This window comes from Sminthopsis crassicaudata, chromosome 3 (assembly GCF_048593235.1).
Source record: "Sminthopsis crassicaudata isolate SCR6 chromosome 3, ASM4859323v1, whole genome shotgun sequence".
In the NCBI taxonomy this organism is placed as follows: Eukaryota; Metazoa; Chordata; class Mammalia; order Dasyuromorphia; family Dasyuridae; genus Sminthopsis; species Sminthopsis crassicaudata.
In genome coordinates, this window is record NC_133619.1 from 646,375,673 (window position 1) to 646,394,744 (window position 19,072).

At 38.2% G+C, this 19,072-nt stretch overlaps 1 protein-coding gene across 4 annotated transcripts in view; it reads left to right on the top strand.

Moving 5' to 3' along the window:
• LOC141564989 (uncharacterized) overlaps nucleotides 1-19,072 on the top strand; it is a 138,068-nt gene that overhangs the window by 59,124 nt on the left and 59,872 nt on the right. For 2 of the 4 annotated variants that reach the window (XM_074307910.1, XM_074307911.1), the window contains exon 5: nucleotides 2,996-6,550. The exons of 1 other annotated variant lie outside the window; for it this stretch is intronic. In XM_074307910.1, the coding sequence (XP_074164011.1) occupies nucleotides 2,996-5,433 (2,438 nt within the window). In that variant the 3' untranslated portion in view covers nucleotides 5,434-6,550. Of the gene's footprint in view, nucleotides 1-2,995; nucleotides 6,551-19,072 lie in introns of those variants that run through there. One more of the 4 variants, XM_074307914.1, reaches the window with a different exon arrangement.

The following is a 19,072-nucleotide window of genomic DNA, read 5'->3' on the forward strand; positions in this document are numbered from 1 at the left end:
GTTCATTTACTCTTTTTAAATCAGTTAACATCCTCCATTTTACAGATTTCTTTTTCACCACAAATACTGGGGAATTCCAAGGACTTAGAGAAGGCCATAAGTGTCCTTGGTCAAGTTGTTCTTGCACTATGTCTAGTAAGGCCTGAATTTTATCACTTCTTAAGGGCCACTGTTCTACCCACACTGGTGAATCAGAATTCCACTGAATAGAAATCGGTGAAAGTGCAGGTAGGCCTTCAACAGCAGCCCTGCCTAAAAAGCCAAAGTGCTTATTTGTAATCCTATCTGCTGTAAAATGTCTCTTCCCCACCAATTGATTGGGATTTTTTTCAACCACAAAAGGAGTAAAAACTCCTGTTTCACCTTCAAATATCCATCTCAAATGTATAGCACTAACTTCTGGCCCCAGGTTGTGTGCCAAAATGTAAAGTTCTTGAATTGTGAGGGTCTGGTCGTCTGCTCAATTATAATCCTTCTCTGGGAGATCTGTAAAATCTTTTCCTCTGTGTGCAGGTTTCTTGCAAGCTCTGAATCTCCTCTAGCTATTGTCCTTTCCCAAATCAGATTTGTCTCTTTCAGCCTGGCTGGCATCACAACTCTATCCCAGAGTAGATTCTCTCAGACCCAATGCTGCCCTTCTCCCAGAGAATACGCATGTGAGAACTTAATGGGGTGTGGGGGAAAAACTTCCACCAATGAACTTGCTCCTCTTAGAATTCCTAAGCTGTAAACTCCCTTTAAAGGCCCGAACCAAAAGTCTGAGCCAGAGAACTGTCAAGTCAACCTAAGTTCTCACCTTGTAATTGTCCAGACAACTGACTTCTCACCTTGTCACTGTCCAGACAACCTGAGTTCTCTCCTTGTAATCCTAACACTCAAACTTTTTAAATAGGGGACCAGTTCACTATCTCTCAGACTTTCAGAGGACTGGACTACAATAAAAACAAAAGCTCATACACTGGCTCTGCCCCTCAGCCCATTTGCCATAACCCTGCGGGCCACATAAATGTCCTCAGTCTGTAGTTTGAGAACCCATGACCTAGGATATCATATACCCCTATCTGTTAATGCTCTTATAAGCATCCCCCTCCCCCTTTCTTTACTACTGAACCATCCCTAGATAGATTTCTTTCTTTTTTCCTTTCCCTTTCCCTTTCCCTTTCTCCTTCTCTTCCCTTACCCTTTCCCCTTCCCTTCCCTTCCCTTCCCTCCTCTCCCCTCTTCTCCCCTCCCCGTCCCTCGCCTCCCCTCCCCTCCCCTCCCCTCCCCTTTCCTTTCTTTCCTTTCTTTTCTTTCTTTTCTTTTCAAATGCAGTTAAATGACTTGCCCAGTGACACACAGCTAGAAAGTATTAAGTGTCTGAGGCCAGATTTGAACTTGGGTCCTCTTGGCTTCAAGGTACCCTATCCAGTGTGCCACCTAACTGCCCCGATTCCTTTCTTAACCAACAAACCTCAAATCAAAATCAGTTTGATTCTCATTGACTGCCCATAGATCCCTTGCCAAACCCATTTGATCTTTGGGTCCTCATTGACTTAGACTGAGTGTAAATCACAGTCATTTATGCTTTGGCCAGAAAGCCTGAGGTTCTTCCCAAAGTCACTCATTCATTCCTTTTTTATTTATTGAGATTTTCTTAGCCCAGGTGAGAGAGAAGATTCTTTGTCTCCATTGCTCCCTAGCATTAATCACTGGATGGGGGCACCTTTAGTCACAAGAGATCTGTTGGAGACATTACCTTAAGCAGGCCCAAGTCTCTCCTGGCCATCTACATCCAGAGCCATTCCCAGTAAGCCAGATTTATAACTGGCCAGGGGCCATAGATGGCTGTGTGGGGGAAAGTGAGCTGGTGACCTTGGGCAGCCCTCCCTCACTTAAATCCAAATCACTGACTACATAACTGACTGCTTCCCTTAGGTGAGGGATATGGGAGGGAAAGACTCCTGGTTATTCCATAACAGGACCAGAAGCCCTACGCCCTTGTTATCTTTACTATGGGATTTGTTCATAGGTCAGAGGGAGCAGGAAAGAGACAAAATGGAAACAGAGATTTAGCCTCTCAGAGGGACCAGCATGCAAGCACTGAGGTGGGGTTAGGACATGTGATCAGCCCTGGATAATGTCAATCAAACAATAAACATTGATTAAGCATCTGTTCTGTTCTATGCATTGCATTGAGTCCTAGGTATACAAAGAACTTGTCAAGAAGTTTTAAATCCAGCATAAAAACTTTGAGATGGTTTGAGAATAAGCAACAGTTTATGAAACTTATTTTTACCTACTCCAGACAAAGGAAAGTTTTGGGGTTTTATTTATTTATTTTTATGAAATGCATCATGTTCAACAGGCATTTGTATATAAAGAGAGAGAGAAAGGGAAGTATATGGAGGAAGGAAGAGTTATGGTAGAGAGAATCAAAATCATAGTGACAATGATAGTACTTAACAAGCATATTGTGCCTAGTATGTGCCAAGAGTTTTAAAGGTATCTCATTTCATGCTCACAACAATCTGGGAAGTGGATTTAATTATTACCGTCATTCTTCAGGAAAACTGAGGCAAAGAAGCACATTCCCAGTGGTGCAAAGCTAACTGGGGCCTGAGATTGAATTTGAAGGAAAGCATTGGAAGTAAAATGGAGAACATCTGTCTAGTGCAATGGGTTGAGTTTCCAGGTTCCAGTTCTAATCTTTGCTACAGGGATTTGGATCAGGTTACTCAGCCATTCATAGTTCATAGCCTGGTTTCTAAATTATGAGAATCTTCATGTTGCCTTTGTCTCAGCTTTGTTGTAGGGGTCCAATGTCATTGTATTGTGTGTGGAACTCTGTGTTAATTGAATCACCTTATTGGTTTGAGCTAATAGCATTTAAAAATGATTGAATCTGTCCATTTCAGTTTGAAAATTTTTGCCTTGAGATATTAAAAGTCAATGATTTTATTATTAGCCAGCATTAGAGGCTATATTGATACACATGTGTGTTTGATTCTTTCAGATGCAGACACATGGTTTGATATGAAGGAGATGAGTGTAAATCTGAAAATGATGTCATGGAAAGACCCTTTTCAATATCGTGAATACAGGGTTGTTCTTGCAAAACAGAAAAGAAACCACATTGAAGAGGAACAGTGTCAATGGAATACACACACAAAAGCTTTAAGAAAGAGTTCCAGTGTTGCTAAAGATAAGGATATACATCCTCAAGAGAAAACACCTGAGTGTCATCAATGTGATACAGCTTTTCATGTACTTTCTTCCCTTGCCAAGCATCAGAGAATCCATGCTGGTGAAAAATCTCATGAATGTAAGAAACATGGAAAGAATTTGAGAGCGCTATCTACTCCTGCTAAACATGAGAGAATTCATACAGAAAAACAATCTTACATGATTAATCAATGTGGAAACGATTTCCAATGTTATTTCAACTTGGCTCAACATCAGAGAATGCACACTGGAGAGAAGCCTTATTTGTGTAATGAATGTGGAAAGGCTTTCACACGAAGTACCAGTCTTCGTGAACATCAGAGAATCCATACAGGAGAAAAACCTTATGAATGTAATCAGTGTGGAAAGAGTTTCAGATGCAACTCTAAACTTGTGCTACACCAGAGAATCCACACTGGAGAGAAACTTAATACATGTAACGAATGTGGAAAGACTTTCACATCTCACTCCAATCTTGCTGTCCATCAGAGAATTCACACTGGAGAAAAACCTTATGAATGTAATCAGTGTGGAAAGAGTTTCAGATGCAACTCTAAACTTGTTCTACATCAGAGAATCCACACTGGAGAGAAGCCTTATAAGTGTAACAAATGTGGAAAGGCTTTCACACGGAGTGACAGTCTTCGTGAACATCAGAAAATCCACACTGGAGAGAAACCTTATGAATGTAATGAATGTGGAAAAGCTTTCATAGATCGCTCCCATCTTGCTGACCATCAGAGAATCCACACTGGAGAGAAGCCTTATGAATGTAATGAATGTGGAAAGACTTTTGTACGCAGTTACAGTCTTCATGAACACCAGAGAATCCACACTGGAGAGAAGCCTTATGCATGTAATGAATGTGGAAAGGATTTCACAAAGCTGTCCTCCCTTGATGCACACCAGAGAATCCACACTGGAGAGAAGCCTTATGAATGTAACGAATGTGGAAAGGCTTTCTCATATCAGTCCAGTCTTGCTGTCCATCAGAGAATCCACACTGGAGAAAAACCTTATGAATGTAATCAATGTGGAAAAAGTTTCAGATGCAGCTCGAAACTTGCTGTCCATCACAGAATCCACACTGGAGAGAAGCTTTATAAATGTAATGAATGTGGAAAGGCTTTCACAGATTGCTCCAGTCTTGCTGTCCATCAGAGAATCCACACTGGAGAAAAACCTTATGAATGTAATCAGTGTGGAAAGAGTTTCAGATGCAACTCTAAACTTGCTGTCCATCAGAGAATCCACACTGGAGAGAAGCCTTATGAATGTAATGAATGTGGAAAGACTTTCACATCTCAATCCGGACTTGCTGTTCATCAGAAAATCCACGCTGGAGAAAAACCTTATGAATGTAATCGGTGTGGAAAGAGTTTCAGATGCAACTCTAAACTTGCTCTACATCAGAGAATCCACACTGGAGAGAAACCTTATGAATGTAATGAATGTGGCAAGACTTTCACATATCGCTCCCATCTTGCTGTCCATCAGAGAATCCACACTGGAGAGAAACCTTATGAATGTAATGAATGTGGAAAGACTTTCACACATTGCACCAGTCTTGCTGTCCATCAGAGAATCCACACTGGAGAAAAACCTTATGAATGTAATCAGTGTGGAAAGAGTTTCAGATGCAACTCTAAACTTGCTCTGCATCAGAGAATCCACACTGGAGAGAAGCCTTATAAATGTAACGAATGTGGAAAGGCTTTTATGCTTAGCTCTAGTCTCCATGAACATCAGAGAATCCACACAGGGGAGAAGCCTTGTAAATGTAATGAATGTGGAAAGGCTTTCATATATCGCTCCTACCTTGAAGTACATCAGAGAATCCACACTGGAGAGAAGCCTTATGAATGTAATGAATGTGGAAAGGCTTTCATATATCGCTCCTACCTTGAAGTACATCAGAGAATCCACACTGGAGAGAAGCCTCATGAATGTAATGAATGTGGAAAGGCTTTCACCCAGCGCGGCCATCTTATTTCCCATCAGAGAATACACACTGGAGAGAAGCCTTATGAATGTAAAGAATGTGGAAAGGCTTTCACAAAGCGTAGCAATCTTACTTCCCATCAGAGAATCCACACTGGGGAGAAGCCTTATGAATGTAATGACTGTGGAAAGTCTTTCATGTGGCACAGCCATCTTACTTTCCATCAGAGAATCCACACTGGAGAGAAACCTTATAAAGGTAATGACTGTGGAAAGGCTTTCACATGACACAACAGTCTTGGTAAACATGAGAAAAACCACATTAGACAGAAATCTTATGAATGTGGAAACTTTCAGGCAAAGGTCAAATCTTGCTTAACAACAGAGTCCACATTAGAGGAAAAATTTTGAGTGTCTGGATCATGGTAAAGTTTTTAATAGATATTAGTCCTTGACTAGACATGGGACATCCTATACTAGATGTAAACCTCATTTATATAATGTGTGTGGAAAAACATTCAGACTCACTTCATCCCTGAATTGCCTCCAGGAAATTCCTAGAAAATTGAAATCATGGAAAAAGGCATAAAGATGGAGGACAGAGCTTGTCAGTCAACAGGGATTTTCTGCTTGTGAAAAAGGTCTTGCCATTGGAAGGTCTTTAGCCAAAGTTCATCTCTGAGTTTACATCTGAGGATACTGAGGAAAGAAGATTTACAAATGTGGTGAATCAAGACTTGCCCTTACCTGGAAGATAAAGGTCACTATAAATCACAATATTCACACTTTAAAGAAACATACAAATTGTTTTTGCAGAAAGGCTTTCATGTGGGTCTCCTCCTTTGTGTAGAAATTTTATTGCAGATGAAATGTGAATGTAATGAATAAGGAAAGGCCTCTTCCTATAGCACGGATCTCCTTAGACATTGCAATTCTATATTGTGTATAAAGGTCAGAAAAAAGATTTGAGTTTTTCTCTGAAATCCCAAGATTGGTGCCCAAAGAAGGATTTCCATTTTGACCTTATTTTGCTAATTGTATCAGGTGGATTCGAGGAGACGTGAGACATTTTTAGAAAGCTTACCCCCAGAAGAGTGCCATAGTTTAGGGCTACAGTTCGAGAAAACCTCTCCCCCTTATACCTTGCTTAGTCTTGCACAAACCATTTTGCTACATCAGCAAGCTTTGTAATGTATACTTACTGTTCTTAAGTGGAGTAGGTTCCTATAACACATTGCCAACCCTGATAGAAAATCTGGGATAACTGGAGTCGTATGTGAAGTTGCTCAGTCCAGAGTGTAAAAAAATCCTTCTCCATCAGCTGTATTTTGATACCCTTTGCTTGATTGCACTAGTTGAGGTGATACCCTATTCTTGCAGAAATGTAATCAACTGCTCTCTGATCTGACTCTGAGAAACATCTTTTTGAACTATTTTGGGTTTGTGGTTATTGTCCCACACAGTGTGAGATATTATATAAATTACAATCTTGTATTTGACAAATGGAAAAAGTAAAGACTTGGGGATAAGACTTTGAGAAGAGGTCATGTTCTAAGGACACATTTACATAATCTCCTAGAAATAATTTTTCAAATACCAGTATTTCTAAAAAAAAAAAAAAATATTGTCCCCTAAATTCCAAAATGAGAAAAATCAGAAGAAAAATAATGGCATGAATATTGTTTTTGAAACATGAGAGATAATTGCCAAATAACATGAATTCAGTTGATTATCTTAGAATTATGCTGCTGCCATCCAGCCCTAGTAGCCAGGCAGCTTGTGAGCTTCTAAACCTTGGTGGGGGAAAGGGATGGAGGACTAGCTGACATTGAGTACAGGTCAGGTAGGAGATAAGAACTCCATTTATTCATCTGAGGATAAATTTGTATATATCTTTCACCAAGGCAATAGTGTGTTTTCCTGAGAATATTAGTCTTTTCTCATGGGACTATTAGCTATGAAATCACTCAGACAGTTTCCTCCCTTCCTTGCAATCTCCAAGGACATGCTTTTCCCTAGCTGTAAAGGGCTGAAACTCTTAAGTCAATGCACTGAGGTCAGACAATCGAGCATTTGAGGCAAAATACTGATTGGACAATACTTTATAAGAATATGCTTGAAAATGGCCCTTCCCACTATCCTGTGCTGGCCCAATCATTGGTGTATACAGAGAATTAGGGAGGGGCTAGGAGGTGGATTGAGACTACCCAGACTCACTCTGGGTGGGAGACAAAGAGGTGAGGTTGGGGAGATCCTATGCATCCATCTCCTTCATTTCTACTGCTAAACACCAATGATAAAGACTTTTGCCTATCCTAACTCTGGGTGATTCTAAGGTATCCAGGGTGCTAACACCTAGAGACAGAACAGAGAGGTGGTGAGATACCATCCTGACTTCTTACAGCTATCGAACATGGGACAAGCTTTGGGAAAACCTGAACTGCTCCCAATCCTTTGCCTCCTTGGAGCTGGCCCTCAACCTCTCCCTGTTCTTCTGTGCTACCTTGAGATAAAAAAATGGATGCTTGAAGCTCACTAAGGAGTGATGATAGTGTATTAGAAAATAGGGCAGGAGGAAACATGCCAAGGTAAGAAAACATATCCAAGGCAGAAAATGCAACAGTAAGCTTGATACATTTTTAAGAGGATTGGGTTGATTGATCCAGTTCTGTAGTGTTCTGTTCTCTAAATTGTAATCATTCTTTTGGGGGCAGGTTTTTTGGAAGGCTTCTGGAGGCAGCTTTGACTTCAGTTCAGTTTCATCACCCCAAAATGCAGCCAGGGGTTAAAGTCCCTTACTGTCTCTTTCCAAATCTTATCTCCAGATCCTTTATTTTCTCCTTCAAGTCTTGTCTCCTTCTCTTGGGGCTCAGCTAGCTTTCTTAGAGATTTCTCTCTCTCTTTGATTCTTGAGAACTCTTGTCTGAGTGTATCCAGCCAGCACAACAGTGGAATATCAAATGAATTCTTGATTCTGAATCTCCTAGAGTGTGGGAATCAGATTCCACCTCTGAGAGTGTGGCATTGTGGGTTTCCCAGAAGTCAATCCAAGTTGTAAATCTCCCAAAGTCCTCTTCTTGGAAGTCCCCTGAAATTCTCCCGGAAGTCCTCTCCTTGACTCTATCCTGACTCTCCCCCTCTCCACTGAATTCTGGCTCCTTATATCTTCCCAGAGAATGGGCTTGTGAGAGCTCCTTAAAATTATGCTCTCTTAAAGGTGTGTCTAATGTGTGGACTAATGAGTGAACTCCTTTATAGGTGTGAACTAAGTACATAAGTACCTTGTAAGAATCCTAAGGCAGTTCAATATCATGAGAATCAATGCTGTCATTATGAGAATCTGCTATTTATGTTGTATTTTAGACAATTGACTAATTTCTCATGTAATGTTTTAAGAATTCCAAGCACATTGTACCTTGTTCAAAACTTGCTCAATAGTTCATTTGGTAAAGTTTAATATACATATTACACCGATAAAATAATGATAATCACGTTCCCAAGTGAAACAAGTTTCTAATTGAACATCTTTCCCTGGGGCTGGGGCTGGGGCGGGGGCTGGGGTTGGGGCTAGTTCTGGGGCTGTTTCCCCAGCTGAGTCTGGAAGTGAGGGGCTAGGCAAAAACTTGGTTTTGCCCAATAGCCCAGCTAAAGAGCTCCCAAAAAAGGCTTCAAGTAAAGCACAGCTCAGGAATTCCTGGAAACCTTTAGATATTTAAAAGTTAAAAAGCTTTCCATCAACTAAACGGGAATCATGGTTTTCCTTTTTACACTGATTTTGCTCTCCCAGCAGGATTCACAAAGCAATATGTTACACACAAATAAATAGGCTTTTTTAAAACCTATATTTTTAATTTAAAAATGTTAATTCTAATAATTTGCACTTTCCATAGAAAAGCAACCATGAACTATCAGACATAAGACACAGTAAAATGCAAAACATTTTTCTCACAAATAATTCCCTAGAATTGACAGCTTCTATATGGATAGAGAACAGAGTTAAAACCCTGAGGTGGGGGGGGGGTGGTCTAAAAACACTGTCTCCAGAGGAATCCCTAAAGAGGGATATGATCTGTACCTGAATACACAAAACTCTCATAGAGGAAATCAAAAAGGCTCTCATAAGAGAGCTAGAAGAGAAATTGGAAAACAAAAGGGAAGCTTGGCAAGAGAGTCTGTAGAAGTCATCCCACACATTTATTTTTTTATTTTATTTTAATCAATTTTATAATTATAACTTTTTTTGACAGTACATATGCATAGGCAATTTTTTACAACATTATCCCTTGTAGAGAACTAGAGACCATTATTGATCACAAAATAGAACATTTTGATTACACCAAATTAAAAAGTTTCTGCACAAACAAATCTAATGCAAACAAGATTAGAAGGGAAGTAACAAATTGGGAAAAAAATTTTTACAGTTAAAGGTTCTGATAAAGGCCTCATCTCCAAAATATACAGAGAATTGACTTTAATTTATAAGAAATCAAGCCATTCTCCAATTGATAAATGGTCAAAGGATATGAACAGACAATTTTTAGATGATGAAATTAAAACTATTTCCACTCATATGAAAGAGTGTTCCAAATCACTATTGATCAGAGAAATGCAAATGAAGACAACTCTGAGGTATCATTACACACCTGTCAGATTGGCTAAGATGACAGGAACAAATAACGATGAATGTTGGAGGGGCTGTGGGAAAACTGGGACACTGATGCATTGTTGGTGGAGTTGTGAAAGAATCCAACCATTCTGGAGAGCAATCTGGAATTATGCCCAAAAAGTTATCAAAATGTGCATACCCTTTGACCCAGCCATACTACTACTGGGCTTATACCCCAAGGAACTACTAAAGAAGGGAAAGGGAGCTGTATGTGCCAAAATGTTTGTGGCAGCCCTTTTCATAGTGGCTAGAAGCTGGAAGATGAATGGATGTCCATCAATTGGAGAATGGTTGGGTAAACTATGGTATATGAATGTTATGGAATATTATTGTTCTATAAGAAATGACCAACAGGAGAAATACAGAGAGGCTTGGAGAGACTTACTTACATCAACTGATGCTGAGTGAAACGAGCAGAACCAGAAGATCATTATACACTTCAACAATGATACTGTACGAGGATGTATGCTGATGGAAGTGGATTTCTTCAACATAGAGAAGAGCTAATCCAATTCCAATTGATTAATGATGAACAGAACCAGCTACATCCAGAAAAGGAACACTGGGAAATGAATGTAAACTGTTATTTTTACCTTCTGAATCCAATTCTTCCTGTGCAACAAAAAATTCGGTTCTACACACATATATTGTATCTAGAATATACTGTAATATATTTAACATATATAAGACTACTTGCCATCTGGGGGAGGGGGTTGGAGGAGGAAGGGAAAAAATCTGAATAGAAGTAAGTGCAAGGGATAATGTTGTAGAAAATTACCCATGCATATGTACTGTCAAAAGAATGTTATAATTATAAAATTTAAGAAAAAAAAAAAAAAAAACATTATCCCTTGTACTCCCTTCTGTTCCGAATTTTTCCCTCCTTCCCTCCATTCCCTCCCCTAGATGGGAGGCATTCCCATACATATTAAATATGTTATAGTATATCCTAGGTACAATGTATATGTGCAGAACCAAATTTTGTTGTTGTTGTTGTTGTTGCAAAGGAAGAATTTGATTCGGAAGGTAAAAATAACCATAAATGTGAATGGGGTAAACTCACCCATAAAGAGGAAGCAGTTAGCAGCCTGGATTAAAAGCAAAAATCCTATAATATGTTGTTTACAGGAAGCACACCTGAAACAGGGTGATACAAACAGAATAAAGGTAAAAGGTTGGAGCAGAATCTACTATGCCTCAGGTGGAGCCAAAAATAACCAAAATAACAACAACAACAAAAAATATATGATCACCTCAATAGATGCAGAAAAAGCATTTGATAAAATCTAACATCCATTCCTACTAAAAACACTTGAGAGTATAAGAATAAATAGAATATTCCTTAAAATACTCAGGAGCATATATTTAAAACCGTCAGTAAACATCATATGTAATGGCAATAAACTGGAACCTTTCCCAGTAAGATCAGGAGTGAAACAAGTTTGCCCACTATCACAATTACTATTCAATATTGTACTAGAAACGCTAGCCTTGGCAATAAGAGCTGAGAAAGAGATTAAAGGAATTAGAGTAGGTAATGAGGAAATCAAACTATCACTTTTTGCAGATGATATGATGGTACACTTAGAAAAACCCAAAGATTCTGCTAAAAAGCTATTAGAAATAATTCATAACTTTAGCAAAGTTGCAGGATACAAAATAAATCCACATAAATCCTCAGCATTTTTATACATTACCAATACAATCCAACAACAAGAGATACAAAGAGAAATTCCATTCAAAATAACTGTCAATAGTATAAAATATTTGGGAATATATCTACTAAAGGAAAATCAGGAGTTATATGAGCAAAATTACAAAACACTTGCCACAAAAATAAAGTCAGAGTTAAATGATTGGAAAAATATTAAGTTCTCTTGGATAGGCTGAGCAAATATAATCAAGATGACAATACCCCCTAAACTAATCTATTTATTTAGTGTTATACCAATCAGACTCCCAGGAAACTATTTTAATGACCTAGAAAAAATAACAACAAAATTCATATGGAAGAATAAAAGGTCAAGAATTTCAAGGGAATTAATGAAAAAAAAAATCAAATGAAAGTGGCCTAGCTGTACCAGATCTAAAACTATATTATAAAACAACAGTCATCAAAACCATTTTGGTATTGGCTAAGAAATAGACTAGTTGATCAGTGGAATAGCTTAGGTTCATATGACAAGATAGTGAATAAATATAGCAATCTAGTGTTTGACAAATCCCAAAAGTTGGGATATGAATTCATTATTTGACAAAAACTGCTGGGAAAACTGGAAATTAGTATGGCAGAAACTAGGCATGGACCCACCCACACTTAATACCACATACTAAGATAAGATCAAAATGAGTGCATGATTTAGGGATAAAGATTGAGATCATAAATAGATTAGAAGAACATAGGATAGTTTACCTCTCAGACTTGTGGAGGAGGAGGAGGAATTTATGATCAAAGGAGAACTAGAGATCATTATTGATCACAAAATAGAGGATTTTGATTACATCAAATTAAAAGGCTTTTGTACAAACAAAACTAATGCAAACAAGATTAGAAGGGAAGTAACAAATTGAGAAAATATTTTTACAGTTAAAGGTTCTGATAAAGGTCTCATTTCTAAAATTTATAGAGAATTGACTCTAATTTATAAGAAATCAAACCATTCTCCAATTGATAAATGGTCAAAGGATATAAACAGACAATTTTCAGATGATGAAATGGAAACTATTTCCACTCATATGAAAGTGTTCCAAATCACTATTGATCAGAGAAATGCAAATTAAGACAACTCTAATATACCACTACACATCTGTCAGATTGGCTAAGATGACAGGAAAAGATAATGATGAATGTCGGAGGGGATGTGGGAAAACTGGAACACTGATGCATAGTTGGTGGAGTTGTGAAAGAATGCAACCATTCTGGAGAGCAGTCTGGAATTATGCCCCAAAAGTTATCAAACTGTGCATACCCTTTGATCCAGCAGTGCAACTACTGGGCTTATATCCCAAAGAAATACTAAAGAAGGGAAAGGGATCTGTATGTGCCAAAATGTTTGTGCAGTCCTTTTTGTAGTGTCTAGAAAATGAATGGATGCCTATCAATTGTAGAATGGTTAGGTAAATTATGGTATATGAATGTTATGGAATGTTATTGTTCTGCAAGAAATGACCAACAGGATGAATACAGGGAGGCTTGGAGAGACTTACATCAACTGATGTTGAGTGAAATGAGCAGAACCAGGAGATCATTAAACACTTCAACAAAAATACTGTATGAGGATGTATTCTGATGGAAGTGGATATCTTCAACAAAGAGAAGATCTAACTCAGATGCAACTGATCAATGATGGACAGAATCAGCTACATCCAGAGAAGGAACACTGGGAAATGAGTGTAAACTGGTTGCATTTTTTGTTTTTCTTCCCAGGTTATTTTTACCTTCTGAATCCAATTCTTCCTCTGCAACAACAACAACAAAAAAAAAAAAAAATTTCAGTTCTGCACACATATATTGTATCTGGGATATACTATAACATATTTAATATGTATGGGAATGCCTGCAATCTAGGGGAGGGGGTGGAGGGAAGGAGGGGAAAATTCGGAACAGAAGGGAGTACAAGGGATAATGTTGTAAAAAATTACCTATGCATATGTACTGTCAAAAAAAGTTATAATTATAAAATTAATTTTAAAAATTAAAAAAAAAAACTCAATGAAAATTAGACTATACTCAATTGAAATCAATGATCTTTAAGAAAAAGAAAACTATTACAAGATCTAATGTTGAAAAATAGGAGGAATTGTATATCAACTAACCAGGAAAATAAATCATGGAAAGTAAGGACAATTGAATTTCCTAAAATTCATGACCCCCAAAAGAGCTTAGCAATTATATTTTAAGAAATTTTAAAATTGGGCAGCTAGGTGGCACAGTGCACTGAGCGCCAGCCCTGAAGTCAGGAGGACCTGAGTTCAAATGTGGTCTTAACACTTCCTAGCTGTGTGACCCTGGTCAAGTCACTTAACCCCCATTGCCTGAGCAAATAAATAAACAAACAAACAAATAAATAAATAAACAAAACTGCCCAGATCTCGTATAACCAGAGTTCAAAACATATAAAAAGAAACTATTAGTTATCTTCGGAAATGCTACTTTTATAAGCTTGGAAAGAGACTTTAATTGGGTCTCTTTTCCAGAGATGATTGATATTTTATAAAAGAATGAGTTAAAGCCATACATGGCCTTTATCAAAATTGCATAAGGAAATAATTAAAATGTGTAGTTTTTTTTCTCTGTCTTTGGAAAAAGTACCTGTATGTGTATCTAGGTGCTTTTGTGTGAAGAAGACAAGGGCAAATAAGATGTCAGAAAGCCAGAATACTGACCTAAATGCAAGAAGGTGGAATTCAATACAGACATGTATAAACTCTTATGATTGTTCAAACTGCAATTTCACAAATTTGAGATTAAATCTGAATACAGAAACCAGTGAAATATACTGATTTCTGGAAAAGAAATCGGGAATAATTTGGAGAACTACTTCTGGACTTTGAGAAAAGGAAGAGATAATACCATAAGAATCATAATGAAACATAATGCTAGTCTCCTGATAAAGAGATTATGTTCCGAGAGTTTAAATTGGAACATATTTGTTTATTCTGAGAGTTTTATTTTTCTCTCTATTCCATTAAAGAAAAACTTTTAATTAATTGTAAAAATAAATATAAATTTAAAAGTAAAGGAAGATCAAATTTCAAGGAGCCAGCATAATTCTATCAAGAAGAGGCCATACAAAAGTGAACTTATTTGCTAGGTGGACAGGATTACTTCATAGGTATAAATTGAAAAATCAATCAATAATCACTTGCTAAGCAGTTAGTATGTATCAGGCACTTCAGTAAGCATGGATATATCCAAATAAAGTGAAAACTGAAGTCACTGCCTTCAAGGATCTCATTCTCTAATGTACTGTAATTAATGTGAATATTGCAAAGAGTTTATTAAATTTTAGCAAAAGAACCAGGAAATTGTATACTATAACAGGAATATTAATTTTAATACAATGATTTACAGTTCCAAAGGATTCATGATGAAAAATATATCCACTTTCAAAAGAAAACTGAGAATCTCTGAGATTTATTTTCATTCTTTTTTTACACAACATTGCAAACATAGAAATATGTTTTACATTATTTTACATGTGTAATAGGAATTGTATATATATATATATATATATATATATATATATATATATATATATATATATATATATGTTTTAAGAAGTGGAAAAGAAACAAAAAGAAACAGGAATAAGGAACAGAATTTGAAATGGGAATTTTTTTTTTAAAGATAGCAATAAAAAATTAACAGTATTGGAGAAAGCACCTAATACTATTATTTTGGGAAAGATATTGATGTGTGGGCAAGAATCTGCTACAAGGAATTGAAATTCTTTGAATGGTTCCAAAAGAAATTCTTAATAAATCAACTTAGAAAAAGATTTCTAGTGGACCTGTGTTTAGCCTTAGATTTTGAACTTATTATAAATTAATGAAAAATCATAGTTGGCATCTTTGCTGAGAAAAAAAGATCTTGAAAAATGATAATATTGTTGTCAATCTAAGAAGAGAGAATTTAAAATTTATGTAAATTCTTATACAAGCTCAAAATTTTACTTTCACAAATAAGAGAGGGGCAGGATATAGGAGCCATTAAAATTTCCTCAAATTTCTGGGGGAAATTGTGGAATGAATAATTAGAAATTTAATTCTGTATATCACTCTTAAATGAAAGTTTTAGGTATTCAAATGTACCACAGTTCAATTTAAGTCAACAGGATGATATGGAAGGCAAAAAGCTCTTGTGATTCTGGGCTATAATAAACAGTGCATAAGTGAAGAATAAGGTGATAGTCCCACAATATGGTGCTCTTCTTAATGTCACAGTTGAGACTTTACATTGAAAAGCTGGAGAAAGTCAGTAAGAGGTCATGTAACATATGGAAGTATTTTAAGTCCTGGCTAAAGAATGGTTTAACCTAGTGTTTGACAAACCAAAAGGCATTGATCCACACTTAATACCATACACCAAGATAAGGTCAAAATGGGTTCATGACCTAGGCATAAAGAATATGATTATAAATAAATTAGAACATAGGATATTTACCTCTCAGACCTGTGGAGGAAGAAGGAATTTATAACCAAAGAAGAACTAGAAATCATTACTAATCACAAAGTAGAAAATTTTGATTATATCAAATTGAAAAGTTTTTGTACAAATAAAACTAATGCAGACAAGATCAGAAGGGAAGCAATGAATGGGGAAAATATTTTTACAGTTAAAGGTTCTGATAAAGGCCTCATCTCCAAAATATCCAGAGAATTGACTCTAATTTATAAGAAATCAAACCATTCTCCAATTGATAAATGGTCAAAGAATATGAACAGACAATTCTCAGTGAAGAAATTGAAACTATTTTTAGCCATGTGAAAAGATGCTCCAAGTCATCATTTATCAGAGCAATGCAAATTAAAACAACTCTGAGGTCAGATTGGCTAGAATGACAGGGAAAGATAATGCAGAAAGTTGGAGGGGATGTGGGAAAACTGGGAAACATTATAATATAAATAAGGTTTTCGTTTTAAAACATGAAGAAAAATTGCCAGTGAAACAATATCAATGCATTTCTGAATTATATTCCATAGAAAAATCACTTCGTCCTTCTGACCATTTGACCCTGTGGCTATTTTACTGCCTTCAGAGTAGAACGGAGTCATTCTGAGCCAATTATGCCGGATGTTTATTCCTACAACTACTGATCATATCACCTTGATGTCAAATTTTTAGTGATTTCCCTGTAGAGGCTCAAACATCCCCATTAATGTAATGGGAAAACAAGTCTTTTTTTAAGTGAGCCCTCATTCTAATTTTGGTTAGGAGGAAATCCAATCCAATCTGGATTAACACTTGAAGGTAAATAGAATCCCCAAAGTTCTCAATGTAGACTCGCAGTCAGCACCTCTAATATGGGATCCACTACTTTCTGTTTGCTGCGGCCCAAGATTTATCTCGCCACCCTTTCAGCTCCAGAGCGGAAGGAGGGCGCCCCAAAGCTGTGAATGAGAGTGGGGAAAGGTGGAAGCCTGGGGGGAGGAGAAGATCTCAGAGTGGAACAGCCTGGTGGGTGGTGATCCAAGTGGAATATGAACCCTTGGGGTGGAGTTTGGGAGCCTAGGAGGAGTCCAGGGCATACGTTGGGCCTCTCCAGTGGTGAAGACATTTCACGTGATGGGGGGCGGGCTTTAGGGCGGGGAAGCAGCTCTGGGCCTGACTTCCTGCTCTTGGGCGTCTTAGAAGGAGACAGCTTATTTTGGGAAGTCTCAGGGGCTAGCTGAGATGAGAACTCTTGGCCCCAGGAGAAATTTCCTCGAGAGAGCTGGCTGGAAAGTGGGACTGCTGGACTTGAGATCTCTCTGCCACCTGCAAGGCAGCTCTGTAGGGGCAGGTCCCAGGTAGGTCCGCCCACCTCCCGGCATATCTATCCTCCCCCGCCTCCCTGCCAACCTCTGAGCTTTTGCTAGTTGCCTTTGTCTTTGCAAATGGGGCATCATCTCTTTAGCAGCTCCAGGAACTTGCTGCTGTACCAGATTCGGCTATCGGACAAGCCCGCCCTTCCCAGCCCCCCCCCCCTCGCCATCTCTACTTTTCCCATCCCAAATACTCCTAAATGTCAGACGTTACAGTCCCCGGATTTATCACTGATTCACATTGCCCATGGGGACCCAGGAGTCCCGCCTCATTCCTGGATCCCGGTTAGAAACGCGGTGCTTCTGCCTTCCGACTTGGGCCCCTGATAGATTCCAGAGTTCTGCCTGCCCTGAGGACCCACTCTGGCCGTGGGCCCCAAAACTCCTGCCTGGCTCTGCCTGGCTCCTTCCATCCCCAGGCTCTTGGGCTGCTGCCCGATCAGACCCCAGGCCATGGCTCCCTGTGTCCAGGCCCCCTTTAGAGTCACCAAGTCTAAGCTGTACCACAGGGTTCCAGACAACCTCCCCAGCTCCTCTGTAGATTTCAGGGCACAGTCACGCTGTTTTCCGTGTGTCCCCCAATCTTTCTGCCCCTGCAGTGCCCCTGATCTCCCTCCCCTGAGCTGGGTCAGAATTTTTCTCTCCCAGATCTGACCTGGGCTCTCCTTTCCTCCTGCTTCCCTGCCCCCTCTTTTAAAGCCCTCCAGCCTCTCCCCTCCCCCCCCCCCCCGCTTGTTTCCAGGCTTCCCCAGCTTCCCCTGATGCCTCCATCCAGAACCATCCTTCTATCCCCAACTTTTATTATATAATCACAAGCCTTCTACATCCTTCCCGATGCATACATTGTTTCCTATGGAATTCAGGCAGGAAGGTTACTATGTTACCAGCTCTCCACACACCCCCTCCTCTTTCTCAGTATTACTTCTTCCTCCTGCCTAATTTTTGTAATTGTTTCCTTTTACCCTTTCCTGCCCCGTCATACACATTTTGGTCCCAAACCCTTGAAAATACCTACATTTTTTACTGTTAACATTTTCTCATATAATAGTAAATAACTGGCCTTAAAGAGTGTCTTGGAATTTGTCATTAATGTTTTCCTTTTTTCTGGATCTTTTATATTAAATTTTCCATTGACTTCAGCTCTTTTTGTTACAAAGACATGAAAGTTTTTCAGTTTGTCAAACGTCTATTTCCCCTCTTATTCCATATCCCAGATTTCTGGGTAAATTATTCAGGATGCAAGTCCAGGTCTTTTGTTCTTTGAAATTTAATGTAACCAAACCCATAGTCTTAGAGTTGAAGCTGCTGGGTTTGTGAAATCCTGACTGTTTCTGCAGTGTCAAAGTCTGCTTTTTTTTTCTGCTTGGATTGCAGGATTTTCTTCTTAACCTGGAAATTGTGAAATTTTGCTAGGATATTCTTGTAAGGTTTCCTTGCATGATCTCTTCAATTGGTGAACAGCAGATTTTTTCTTTCCCCCTTTACTCTCTTGTTCTAGAATTTCAGGGCAATTTTTTTTCATAATTTCTTGAAATATTGTATCCAGATCTTCTTTAAATGATAACTTTTAGGTAGTCTACCAATTCTTATATTGTCTCACCTTGATCTATTCTCCAGCTTTTCTAATGAGATGTTTCAGATTCTCTTCTTTATTTTCCAGTTTAATTATTTTTTGGACTCTCATAATGTCACTCTATTCCTTTCCTCCTATTTTTCAAGAACTTTTTTATTACC